Source organism: Lytechinus pictus, chromosome 5, assembly GCF_037042905.1.
Source record: "Lytechinus pictus isolate F3 Inbred chromosome 5, Lp3.0, whole genome shotgun sequence".
NCBI classification, from domain to species: domain Eukaryota; kingdom Metazoa; phylum Echinodermata; class Echinoidea; order Temnopleuroida; family Toxopneustidae; genus Lytechinus; species Lytechinus pictus.
Window position 1 is genome coordinate 27,973,770 of NC_087249.1, and position 13,698 is coordinate 27,987,467.

A 13,698-nucleotide genomic window follows, 5' to 3' on the forward strand; every position below is an offset into this window, starting at 1 on the left:
AAAAAAACAGAAATGGGAAGGGGGGGACTCTGAAACACTTCTAAAATTCAAAATAGAATTCAAGGGTATGGATGAACAACTTGCTATACATAGATCCACAGGAAAGAAAGATCATGAGGGGTCATGTTCTACCAAATTCTATCATTCCCTCAGGGTCTACCCAGGGACCACTCGATCACAGCAGGCAATGGGTTTATATGAAATCTCACCTGTGCCTGTGTGGTAGCAGGCCAAGGAGTTGAACTTTCTGTAGATGATCCTTGTTGAGCTGTGCTTGAACTATCAACAACCTGATAGACTTCAGCTTGGGGGTTGGAAGTTTGCTCATCGTAGATCTGAATACACTCTGGCTCCGTCTGCACGGCAACATTCTGGGTCTCAAGACCACTCCCTCCTTTCAGCTTGTGCAACTCCTTACTCAGAGATCTTACCTATGACAAAGACAGGATTGGTATCTTAATATCTGTTTCCTAGTCTACAAGCTCATTTTGTAAAAGATCTTTTAAAAAACAAGTGGAACACCTCTGGCAGTCTCGCCTGCATTACGCAATTCGATATAGCAGCAGTGCTGACTTTGAAAACAGCTATTAAATAATTATTCACAAAAGAAAACACTCTAAATACTATGTCCATTGACCCAACATGACCTTTGACCATGATCATGTGACCCAAGACAATCATTCATACTTGATTATCCTTATGTCTATGTTTCATGAACTACATGTGTTGATCCATAAACTTTCTAAGTTATGATGCCATTTCAACAACTACCCCCAACACTGCCAAAGTTCATTGACCCTAAATTACCTTTGATTTTGGTCATGTGACCAGAAACAAGCACAAGATATTCAGGGATACATGGTTACTCTTATGTCCAAAGTTTCATGAACTAGATCTATAAACTCAAGATTTATGATGAAAATTCCACAAATACCCCTAACATTATCAAAGTTTGTTGACCCTAAATGACCTGACCATGGTCATGTGACCTGAAACTCGCACAAGATGTTCAGGGATACTTATTTGCTCTTATGTCTAAGTTTCATGAACTAGATCCATAAAATGTCAAAGTTATGATGACAATTCCATACATACCCCCAACATGGCCAAAGTTCATTGACCCTAAGTGACCTTTGACCTTGGTCATGTGACCTGAAACTCAGGCAGGATCTTTAGTGATACACTATTACCCTTATGTCTAAGTTTCATGAACTAGGTCCATATACTTTCTAAGTTATGACGACATTTCAAAAACTTAACCTAGGTTAAGATTTGGATATTGATTCCCCAACATGGTATAAGTTCATTGACCCTAAATGACCTTTGACCTTGACCATGTGACCTGAAACTCAGGCAGGATGTTCAGTAATACTTGATTACCCTTATATCCAAGTTTCATGAACTAGGTCCATATACTTTCTAAGTTATGATGACATTTCAAAAACTTAACCTTGGTTAAGATTTCAATGTTGATGACGCCGCCGCAGTCGGAAAAGCGGCGCCTATAGTCTCGCTCTGCTATCCAGGCGACACAAAAATCAGTTTGATACAGCAAGTCTAATCAAACTCGGTATTTTAACATATATTTGTCAACATTCCAAACTGTCAAACAATACAAATTAAACTTTTCCTAATATCTTGGGGAAGAACATATTAGATACATTTTGCTCTAAAGCAATATAGTTGCTGGTATGTTATTATCTGGAATAACATACCAGTATTAAATATAAAATACATACTTTGTGCTTGTTTTATTTTCCCTTTTCACTTTTTTATAATTTGTAGAATTTCTCTCAACATATTTATTTTGAAAATCTTAAATTTATATTAAATGAGATCATGTGTACAATTTTTTCAAAAACTTTTTATGATCCCACCACATTTCCATTATAATCCTTTTTTTGGTAAAATTGTTTGTATTTTTTACAATTTTGTTGTTATGCTTTGTATATTTACATGTATGTTTTTATGAGAATGTGGAAAATAAATTCAATTCAATTCAAGAATATACAAATTATCTTTGGAAATCTAAGGCTTAAAGCATATTAAAAAAAAAAAGTATCTGCAACTAAAAAATTTAACCATTACTCTACCTGTTTCATAAGGTCAGTTCTGTGCTTGACTTCTGTCTTTATCCTCTTCTCCAATACTGCAATCCTCTCTTTCGCCTCCTTAAATGTTTTCATCTCCACCACTTCTTCATCGATAGGCTCCTCTTCCAAGGAAATTTCAACCTGACTAGTAGAAACATCCTGTGATGTACTCGGTTGACTAACCTCAACTATCTCCCCATCTTCAGGGACATCAGGATATTCCTCACAGATATCTTTCATTTCAATCTCCTCTGGTTCATCTGAATGTATGTCCTCTGTTTTTTCATTCTTTCTACATTCATCTACTGGCTCCTCAATTACTTGGTTTTCATCTGCTGCCTGATCATTCATCACACTTTCAGCTACCATTTCTATCTTATTTTCCTCCCAATGGATTTCATTGTTTTCAGTTGCCGGAATGTTACCTTCTGTTTTGTCGGCAACTTTGTCCATCGCCACGTCAATGACCACATTTCCATCCACAAGGACTTCATCTTCATTTGTTTCATCTATTGGCTGAATACTGACACCATCATCCTCTTTACCACCTTCACATACACTTGGTCCTGGTTCAAGTCCTGGTCCTGGATGAAGTCCAGGTCCTGGTTCTAGTCCTTGCTCCGTTTCATTACCTTTAGATTCATTTTCCATCTGCTTCACTTGTTCATCTGCATGATTTTCCTCCTGATCGAAATCATTCTGGTCTGAGTTGGTACAAGGGTCTTTTTCCTTTGAATCATCATAAACCTGGGAAGAGAAATAATGCACAAGATGTTAATCTTTTGGTCAAATGTAACTGCTTAACCGGAAGTGAACTCACTGAACCAGAAAAGCACTGGAGTGGTATTCTGAGGTCATTTTATTTTTAAATATTTTATGTTATGTTTTCAAATCAAATCAAAATTATTTTGCGAGAAGTTTACAATGTAAAAGTGGAAGTAAATATCAAACAATTGCTTAAAGTTGAAAGTGATAGTAAAACAAATCTCTTTGTAACTATTGCATTTTGGTCAATATATAAAGTTATTTTGGATAGGAACAAATCAGGAACTGAAAAAAGAAGTTTTGTTTTGAAACATGTATTTATAAAAGAAATTAAAAAACGGATAGAAATGTACAACATTGCTAGTAAAAAGACCAAAGAAAAAGATGAACTGCCCAAGGGCATGCTACGATTCATGTAAGAACAATCTTTGTAACTGAAATATGATTTTGTAATTACTGTAATAATACTTATGTTTCATGCTTTATGATTAATTGTGTAACCTTTGATTTGAATGTGATTTACTGTGTAACCCCTGATTTGGATGTGAATAAATCCTCTAATAGAGGCCAAAAAAAATCTTTTCAAATCAAATTGGTATTCTGAGATTATATTTTATCTCTCAGATAAAATTTCATCTGTGATAAATGTCATTTTGAAGAAAAGTTAAAATATTTATAACCTTATAATAGGGTGGGGGCTATTTTATCTCCGTGGCGTTCATTTCAGCAATATTTGTAGGTGAATCAGCTCCAATATTGAAAATGAAGAAAAATTATATAGTTATTGAGAGTAACACCTTAACATTGTTTATGTGAAATTACACTGTAGGAATTATTTCATACGACTTTTCTTTACTTATATTAGCGTGACTGCACACAGAGCAAAAAATTCCTCTTTTTGCACCACACTCACAACACTAAAAAAATAGTCATGATTTTGAAGGGGAAATCAATCACGCATTTATGACATATGATTCCGTTATCAAAATTAGACGTTTTTGGTATCAAATTAAAGAGAATTAAATGCTCCAAATAGCATTTTTACTTTTCATTTAGTCACTACCATAAGTGTGGCATTAACAAAAAGTAGTTCAAAGTCTCATATCTTGTGAATAATGTACCAATTTTGAAAACTTTATTGTGGTATTGATCATGGCAAATCCAATGGTAATACTCATTTTTTAATTTTACCATAGGATCAAGTGTCAGAATTGATTTCAAAATACCTTTCCCTACTGCTCCACAAAGCCCAATGCAAAATAGCAAATAAAAATATCTGCACTCTGTCTATGGTCTAAGTTTCGGCTGTGTGTGTGTGTTGTGCCAAAATTATACTGCAGAGCCTATTGGGAGTATTTGGCTTAATTTCATTCAAAATTCATTTTATTATTATTCAAAAACTGATTCATGGAATACTATGAAATTTGGTAGATGTCTATTTTGCACAATTTTCATCAAGATCTAAAAAAAATCCTAGTTTGATGATGTGGTTTATGAGATAAAAAAATCTTGAGGTCTTCCCACTAATACTGTCTTTGAAATGATGCTTGTAATGATGCGATATTGACATTGAAAAAAAAGATGAGCATATTGTCATTAAAAAAAAAGAAATCTCTGTCAAGACCCGCTAGCGTGTAGTGCAAGCATATTTGCAGTCAATAAATTGGCGGGATGCCTTTCTTCAGGGGTTTGGATTGAACTTGAAGTTACTAAATTCTGTTCGACAAAGGCATTGCTTCCACCCAACGTTCTCGCCAGGTTCGCTCCGACGCTTGGCGGCGCAAAGCGACGCAAGCCGCGCAGCGGCCTCGGTGCGTGCAAAGCACGCACGGGGGGAGGGTTCGGGAGGGGGGTGTTAGCTATCGAAAATATCAATATCGACGAGCTTAGATTGCTGCTAAATGCACCACATTTTATGTCTATTTAATGCTTCTCCGGCCACACAGCCGTAACGGTTGCTCGAATTGCGATTGAAGCAGAAAGGCAATTACTGATAACTAAATAAGTCAATCTCATTTTATACTTACAGTTTATAGATTATTCACATCGATAAATTAACCCCACACTTTCCAATGTTCAGATCGATATCGCTACATCCTTCGAAAGTGCGATTTATTTTGTGAATGCGTGTTGTTTCTTATGTCAATGACCGACTGAATCTACGGACCGCATGCGTAGCCCTTTGAGCTTGCGCTGCGTCACGCCCTTACTAAATCCAAAGATTGTTCCGAACTTTATACCTCGGTCACATTGTTCTACGGCGGCCGTACGGCGAGTCGAAAACAGCCGTTTTTTAAACATTTTTTGTACCAGCTGAATATAGGTGGTTTGAATAAAAATGAATAAACGGCTGTTTTCGACTCGCCGTAGAGCAAATGTGACCGAGGTACCGGTATTATTTGGAAGCCTTGGAAGTTTTCTTCCGAGACTTCCAAATAATGGGCATCGGTATTCATGAGACGGGGTCCCCAACTTATATAATTTGCATGGTTTTTTGTTTGGTTTATTGATACTCACTGAAACTATAACTCTCATAAGACTTCTGTTGAAGATGTTTATACTAAGTTCCGATCGAGATTCTTTGATCACTGTCAGTTATTGCTGTGTTCATTTGTATTGTTCGTTACTCACCTATAAAATAATGAATGTGCTGTGTTCATCATTTAGTCATTCATAATAATACTTTAATATTACGATTTTGTTGTTCTTAATTGCGATTTAAAATGTTTTGAAAGTATAGGTTAATTGACAGGAAATAAGATTTCTATTTTTACATAATACATTATGTAGGCCTACAAATACAGCGTGTGTGAAAGAGAGAGGAAGAGGGGTGGGGTTGTAGGATGGTCGAAGGGAGAGAGCGATAGGGGATCGAGGGGTCGTGGCGTGGACGATGACAAGGGGATGTTGAGATCGAGTGTGTGGGATTGGTGAAGAAGTCAATAATCAAAGCGAATACATTTTTATAGACGTGTCTATACTTCTACCGATGATGACAGCTGAATAATCTTTCTTTACATGTATATTTTGGTGAATTTAAAAAATATTTTCTTGCACCATGAGTGGGATGATCGAGGTACGTGATTCAATAAATTGCATCACAATATCACTATAGGTGTAGTTTGAAATTTACGAACAGTTTATTAAAAATGAATAAAAGAGAAAGATCTTCTTAATTTTATAGCCCCCATCCAGCGTAAACACCATGAAGAGTATTTGAGGTCACGAAATCAGCTGATTCGCACTCAAACAACAGGTTAACAGGTCACACACGTGGGACACATTCCAAGGGCGGGAATTCGGGGAAACCCGTTTTCAAGCACAATGATTGGCTCAACCCAGAAAGTGAATACTAATTAGATCACGTGCCATCGGCTTTGGGGCGTCTCGTTCACATTCCAACTCATTTCATAAATATCATCCACTCGCAGTATAATTAGGCTAACGACGTTGTGAAGATATAATTCATATAATAAAAGCACAATTCCTATATAAAACATAAAGACATAAGTGAACTTGAAAAATTCATCCAACGATATTCAAATTATACTAGCAACTCATGTGGGCATGAACAAACGATATACATTTCCGATATCCACTAAAACACGTTCACACATATCAACTTCAATAATTCGTACTTGAAACAAATATCTGTGAATGAATTGCCAATTCCACTTTGTTGAATGTGTACTTCTATCGAAATCTATTGAATCACGTACCCCTCCCGACCCAAGGTGGATTTTCCAATCGCCATAAAGATCATGCAGCCACAATCACAGTAGACACATCCATAAATGAATATCAATTTCATTCGCTACGAACAATCCCCTCTCCACAAAGTCACAAACATCCCATCATTTTCATCTACATTGCCCACGGCCACCCCCCATTATTCTCTCTTTCTCCTTTACACAAATTAATTTCAAATAATGTTTTATTTCAAATCGTAGTTAAGCAATTGTACAACAAATTCATAAAGCATTCACTGTGATGACTAAAAAACATTTCTCAGGCCCGTGACAGGTGCGCTCATTATTTAATTGGCAGGCAAAGAGTAATAAAGAACAATACAAATGAAAATACACTGTACGTATAACTCACATTCAATAAGGAGTCGTAATGATAAAAAATGTGAATAATATTATTAAAGATTATTAATTATGAAAATTATAAGATTCAATGAATATATGAACAAAATCAAATTAAATTAGTTTTGGATCCCATCTAATTTTGGAAGACTCGGATCCCCGGATCAAGGATTTTGATGCCATGTGCGATTTGTATTATGAATGTGACCGTTGCGAGCGCAAGTGCAGTGGCTCAGAACTTGGTAGACACGCCGTCGCGAAATTAATCAACAGTTTTAAAAGATCGATGTAGAGATCAAGACTTTGAAAATAATGGAGTAAATTCGGAATTTAAATGTGAATAAATCATTTTGCTGTAAGTAAATGAGTTGGACATTATATCAATCCATTCCATTGGCTTTGTCATTATTAACGTGATCTTTGAATAATTTTCTCAATTCGCTCTACGGCAGTGTCATCAGAAAAGCATTCAAATGAATTCATGTACTCGATGTAGCTAAGTGGGACGAGATGAAATTAAATTTCGATCGAATTTTGATAGTAATTTTGACACACTTTATTTTTGACAAAATAAGTGACAATATCAACTGAAATTCGTAATAATCTAAATTACATTGCCCAAGCCAGTTACCCACGATACCCCTCTCCCCTCACTTGTTTTTGAGCGTATTTACTACCATTTGAAAGACGTAAATAATGTGAGCAATGCGATACGCAAATGCGAGGTAAACATCTTCGCGCTTCCCAGAAAAGAGATTGGGCCTCGAGTCGAGGCCGTATCGTATATAGCGTACTATAGTAGTAATGAGTGAGTTAAAGAAATCCCGGGAAGAAATCGTGGACAAAATAAATAAAGTTTATTTTAGGATCTGAAAAGCATGCAGATTGTTTTTATGTATATATATTATTCAGTTTTTGTGTAGATCTAGGCCTACTTTACAGTTGTCGGCCACGGTTGTCGGGGAAGTTCACGGTTGGCGGATTTGCCCTGAAAATTTTCAGGGTTGGCGGCGCCCGCCAACCGTGACGCATGGTAGCGAGAACGTTGCTTCCACCATCAAAGCCGAGCAGATGTAAGAGACAGTTAAGGAATATGTCTGGTTTAACAATCATTGAATGCAATACTGAAAGATATCGGAAATCAACAACACCCTTTTTGACGAGACACAAACTTGATTCTAAAATCGAACATGCATGCATGCCTCTAATTTACTTTTTAAATTGTTATGAAATAATGTACATGCAGACACTCCCTCCTTTTCGTCAACTTCTTCCTTCTCCTTCTTCATCACTATTCTTCTTCTCTTCTTCTTCTCCTTCTTCTTCATGTTTCCCTTTTCTTCTTATTTCTCTCATTCTCTCCTCCCATTTCTCTATATCGTTCTTTGTATACTTCAATATTTGCCCTGGAATGTAGCTAGATATATATTGTGAATTGTACAGAATGTTCACTATTTTTGTATTTATCAGTTTTTATCATGATTTATAATGTTCTTGGTTTTTGTCTTCTCTGTGACCTCCCTCTATTTCCCCTCTCTCTTAACTTTCTCATTCTGCAATACATTTCTATTACTATCCCCCCCATGCTCCTTCACTTTTCTTTCTCTTTATACTCATCTCTCTATGTTCATGAATACATCTCCATGCAACTTTATTTCCATAATTATTGATACCATTCAATCATTAAAGGAGAATTATATTTTTAGAACAAGATAGCTTGTGTGAAAACAGAAAAATCAAAGAAACAGATCAATGAAAGTTTGATAAAAATCGGACAAGTAATGAGAAAGTTATGAGCATTTGAATATTGTGATCACTAATGCTATGGATATCCTCAATTTGGCAATGCGACAAAGATGTGTGATGTCACTTGTGAACAACTCTCCCCATTACTTAAGTATATATTTCACTTAAATTGCCTCTTTTATCACATCTATCAGTAGATCATGTGTTCTTTCTATAGGAGGGCATGTAATACAGATTTTTAAAGAATACATCATGGATAAAGAGTTTATATCACCATAAGAAACAGCAAAAAGAAACATTTTGAGGGTATTTCATAGTCCATCAAAGGGAAAGTTGTTCACATGTGACATCATACATCCTTGTCGCATTGCCAATAGGAGGATCTCCATAGCATTAGTGATTGCAATATTCAAATGCTCATACAGGCCTCTCAAAAAAAAATAATCCCTTGCCCTGTCGGGCAAGTGATAAAAAAATTTGCTTGCCCGATTTTTTTTCAAAAATTCTTTTGCTCTTAATTATTCTTTTCTGTCCTGGCTGAACTTGATTTACTGGCACTGCCCTTGGCATTTCTTTTTCTTGACTCTTCTTCAAGTTGTTCTGGTCACCGATCACGACGACAAAAGTCGCCTATTTTAGTCTGACGACTCATTGTTTATTTGGTTTGAAGTTGAAGCCGAGTCCTAGCCAGGGTGACCAGATTTCACAAAATGAAATACAGGACAATCAACAAAAAAAAAGATCAAGAAAGAAGGCTACACAGTGTTAGACTTGTGAAAAAAATATACAGAATTGGAAGGGAGGGTGAACGAAAGAATGAAGGAGAGAAAGAAAAGAGATGAATTGAGAAGAAAGAAAGAAAGAAAGAATAAATGAAGGGGAAAATGAAGGAAATACTAAAACATATAAGAAAGTTCTAATAAAAGGATGAGAGAGAGAGAATAAAAATAGATAAAAAGGTTTCCGTCAATCTTTGAATTGAATATAGAAAAAAAAAAGGGAAGATGAATAAATGTGTGAAAGTCAAAATAAAGAATAGAAAGACAAAAAGAAAGTAAGAAAAAAGGAGGAAAGAAAGAAGGAAAGAAAATGTTTCCTTCATTCTTGGAAAGAAAAAAACAAAGAAAGAAGAAAACAGGAAGGAAGGAAGGAGGGAGGGAATGAAGGAAGAAAGGGAAAGAAAGTATAAGGGAAAAGAATAAGAAGGACAAAATGAAATAAATAATGAAAGAAAGAAAGGAGGAAAGAGAGGGAGGAAAGAATGAAGGGAAGCCAGAATGAAAATAAAAACGAGTGGAAGGGAGAAGGAATGAAGGAAATAAAAAAAGGAAATGTAATAAAGAAGGCAAGTAAAAGAAAGAAGGAAAGAAAGAAAATGAACAGAGAGAGAGAGAAAGGATCAGGAAATAAAAATAGATATGTAACAAAAAAGGGCAAGGATAGGATAGAAAAGAAAGAAAGAGGAAAAAGTTCAAACTTCAAGCAATCAAAAACAATCCAATCATATAACAAAAATCCTAATGATATTTGGTGTTTTTTTAAATAAAATGTGTTAGAAATGAATAAAATATGGGACGTCTGGTCACCCTGGTCCTGGCCGAGTCAGTCCGAAGCTTGCATGCATTCAGCGCGATCTAGCTCGAGAGTCGACTGGCTCGCGATCGCTCGTGTACGTCCGTACATGCACTGTAGCGCCGATGTATTAGAGCATGCGCTCAGAGGGCGAGAGAGGGGTTTCCCCAGCTAGCTCCTTCGTCGATTAGTAGCGCATGCGCAGTGTAGTTTAGAAAGTAAGATGGCAGCCCCCAACGAACGGGACCGCTGGCGATAAATTGTCGGTAAATTGGCGCTGATTTGACATGTTCCCACTGTTTTTTGACTGGTATGACATTGAATGAGAGATAATTGGCCGATAATTGCAATTTATCAAAAAATTATTAAACTTTACTGTCAATTTATCTTTTTCATTTTCAAAACAACCACTTGCCCGATCGGGCAATTGACTTTGCAAAATGCTTGCCCGCACGTCAATTTCACTTGCCCCGGGCAAGACAAGCAGGTTTGTCGCGCCCTGGCTCATAACTTTCTCATCATTTGTCCAATTTTTCTCAAACTTTCTTTGTTCTTGTTCTTTGATTTTTCTCTTTCCACACAAGCCTACTTGTTCCCAAGGTTTCATTACCCTTTAAGCAAATACAAAATTATTTATTGTACCTATAGCTATGTGTTTTTTTACTTTGTAGTTATATTGTAAATTGGCCCTTTTAGCCCTGCTGCTGGCCAATATTTATATGTGCATATAACAATAAATGAATTCATGTAATAATAATTAAAATAATAAATTGATGCAATCTCACTCCTTTGCCACACCTCCTGGCGGAATGGATTTTCATTGGTTAAATGAGATGAGAGCACTATAAAACTGTGTTTCTCATTGGATATTGCTTCAAATATACATGCAGGTGTGTCTTACAGAGATAAACTAAAATAAAATGGTCTTCTGGGGCCCCGTTTCTCAACACCGTCATATTTGTCTAACTTCTTAAATAAATCAGAGATAGTGAGCTACTTGTCCGCTAACCACTTCACGAAGCCCTCTTTGCCAAGATCGGAGACGACAACCTGACTTAATATTTATTACACCTCCAACCTTGTGACCCTGTCATAACTATATTCGTAATGATGTAGTTTTATCACGTGGGTAGACTGTGACATGCAAAAGTGAAGTGGAGCCTATACGAACCATTGCCTGAGGTAGTGTAGGACGTACAATAGCTTTGTAGAGTTAGAGACAGCCCTTCTCATTTATTAGACTTTAGAGCCATGAAGGATCTCTTAATTATGCCAAGCTTGGACTCATCAATCACATCAGGTTTCATTCAGTACTGTAAAAGTGGACATTTTTGCGGATTTCGCGGCAAGATCAGCGAGCGCAAATAAAAAAAAACACAGATTTATGAGCATCTACGATGTATTTTAATGCAAGTTTTGAACCGCGGTTCATTTGCATGTATCGTTTTGGCAAAGAGATTGCATAATTTGACCTATAGTTAAGCAAGCAAGCTTGAGCTCCAAAATCATTCATATGCATCGTGAAGATTTGTTCCAAAGCAATGCGATCATTTTTTTACAGTCGCAGATCAGTAGGCCCTATTTAAATTATGATTTTGGTTGAAATATAATTGCTTTTGCCATGTTTGCTGTTTGATTGGTGAGTGTTTAGATCTGTTTTTAAAAAGACGTTGGGTCAATCCCATGGTGGGTGTTTCATAAAGCTGTTCGTAAGTTAAGAGCAACTTTAAGAATAAGAACAAGTGGTGAACATTTCTCACGCGCTAAGTAAACCACCAATGAACACATCATTTACCACAAGAAATGTTCTTTTTAAGAAGAACCCGCGAATAATAACAGCGTTTACAGTATTTGATTTGGTGCTGGTCTAACTTAGATAGCTAGATACAATTTAATTGGTTAAACACAAACGAAACGTGCGCGCTCTGGATCTGCAGCTCTGAACTGTAAAAAGTGTGAACATGTCTTTGCCTTTGGACAAAAGCTCAGTCCCACCTGTTCAAAACCGTGTCACATATAATTTCCCTTAAATAAGTAGAATAACGCAGCAAAACATACACATTTTCCATCTTGATACGATTTCATCCATAATCTTATCTCTTAAGCATTCTCTCAAATAAATTTCATTTGTTCATAAATTTAAAGTAAGTACATACCGGTGAATTGCTGCCAGCTTCTTTCCCTTCGACGTTGTCCTCCGATTCATCCATTTTTGTGAAAACGTTATACGATAATCGACGCAAGCTGGCGCTAGACCTCTTTGGAATACAGCGGGGTCATAGAGGTGGATCTCTCTCTTGGGTGATCCCTCCACTGTTAGGTATATAGGTAGATATAGCCAGAAGAAGTACTGTAACGATTTCTAAGCGTTTTTTTTTCCGATTTATGATTAATGTGATGCACAAAGATAGTTATCCGTTATACGTCATGGATTATGACAGTTATCTTTTTAATCTCCACAATAGTGTGTGGAGATTAAAACTATTCATTTTTTTAATGGGAGGCCGAGGTATTATACTTATACCTTTATGTTTTAAATATATGATGTAGGCCTGATTGTTAATCCTGCATACAATGGTAAATCAAAGGGGGATCCAATGCTAGTGGAAGTTTGTTTGAGAAGAAAAAGAAAACTTAGAAAAGCAGTAAGTGAAAGTTTGAACAATATCCGGCAACGTGATGATGTTTTTATGATGTAATCATGATACGTTTTATAGAGACTTTAAATTCGATGATTTCAGGTCGTGTGGGCCTAAATTATAGTCCAAATTACATTTATGTAAAGTGGTCTGATCTAATTCTCTCTCCGCTCAAATGCACTCCACCCCCCCCCCTTTCCTCTGAGAATTCCTAGATGCCAACGGCCCAAAAAGAGGGAATTGCAAGGAGAGAGAAAATAAATATGAATGTGAAAGAAAAATAGTTTAAAAGAGTGAAACGTAACAAAGATTTAGCTGTTTCCCATTCTTTTAATTCTCTTTCTCTCGTGGTCTTTCATTAATGGTCCTATATATAACTATTCGTTCTAAACAATTATAATTATTCTGCCTCTATTTTTTCCTATATACCCCCGAGAGTAAAAAGAAAAAAAATAACGTAAAAGACTCAAGTTTGCGATGTTTCGTTTTTTTAAAACAATGTCACTTATTACTGATTTCATCCTCTTATACTGAAATTGAGTCTGTGTTACATGGATCTTTTTTTCATTTATTTGATTGAAAATTTCACCTTTAACAGCTCCATCCATAAATCGTACTTCTCTCATGTAGTATGACTAAATAATAAGAATTGCGATTTTTAAGGACCTATAATAGTAAATATATTATCATCTAATGGTTGAAAAACTTTTGACCAAAACAATGTCATCTTCTGGTCATAAGTATCTCAACCCATTACCCATCCCCTAAAAATACCTCCTCAATTGTTTGTTCTAG

General features: G+C 36.1%; 1 protein-coding gene across 5 annotated transcripts in view; it reads right to left on the minus strand.

Moving 5' to 3' along the window:
- The window catches only part of LOC129262176 (angiogenic factor with G patch and FHA domains 1-like), a 31,754-nt gene extending 19,229 nt beyond the window's left edge, over window positions 1–12,525 (minus strand). For 2 of the 5 annotated variants that reach the window (XR_010293719.1, XM_064100158.1), the window contains exons 1-3: window positions 12,421–12,525; window positions 2,094–2,840; window positions 210–431 (exon numbers count right to left, since the gene is read on the minus strand). Coding sequence is in view for 3 of the 5 variants with exons in the window: in XM_064100158.1 (XP_063956228.1) it covers window positions 210–431; window positions 2,094–2,840; window positions 12,421–12,474 (1,023 nt within the window). In the remaining 2 variants the exon portion in view is untranslated. The remainder of the gene's footprint in view (window positions 1–209; window positions 432–2,093; window positions 2,841–12,420) is intronic. The other 3 variants (XR_010293718.1, XM_064100159.1, XM_064100157.1) reach the window with 2 other exon arrangements.
- Window positions 12,526–13,698: the final 1,173 nt, after the last annotated feature.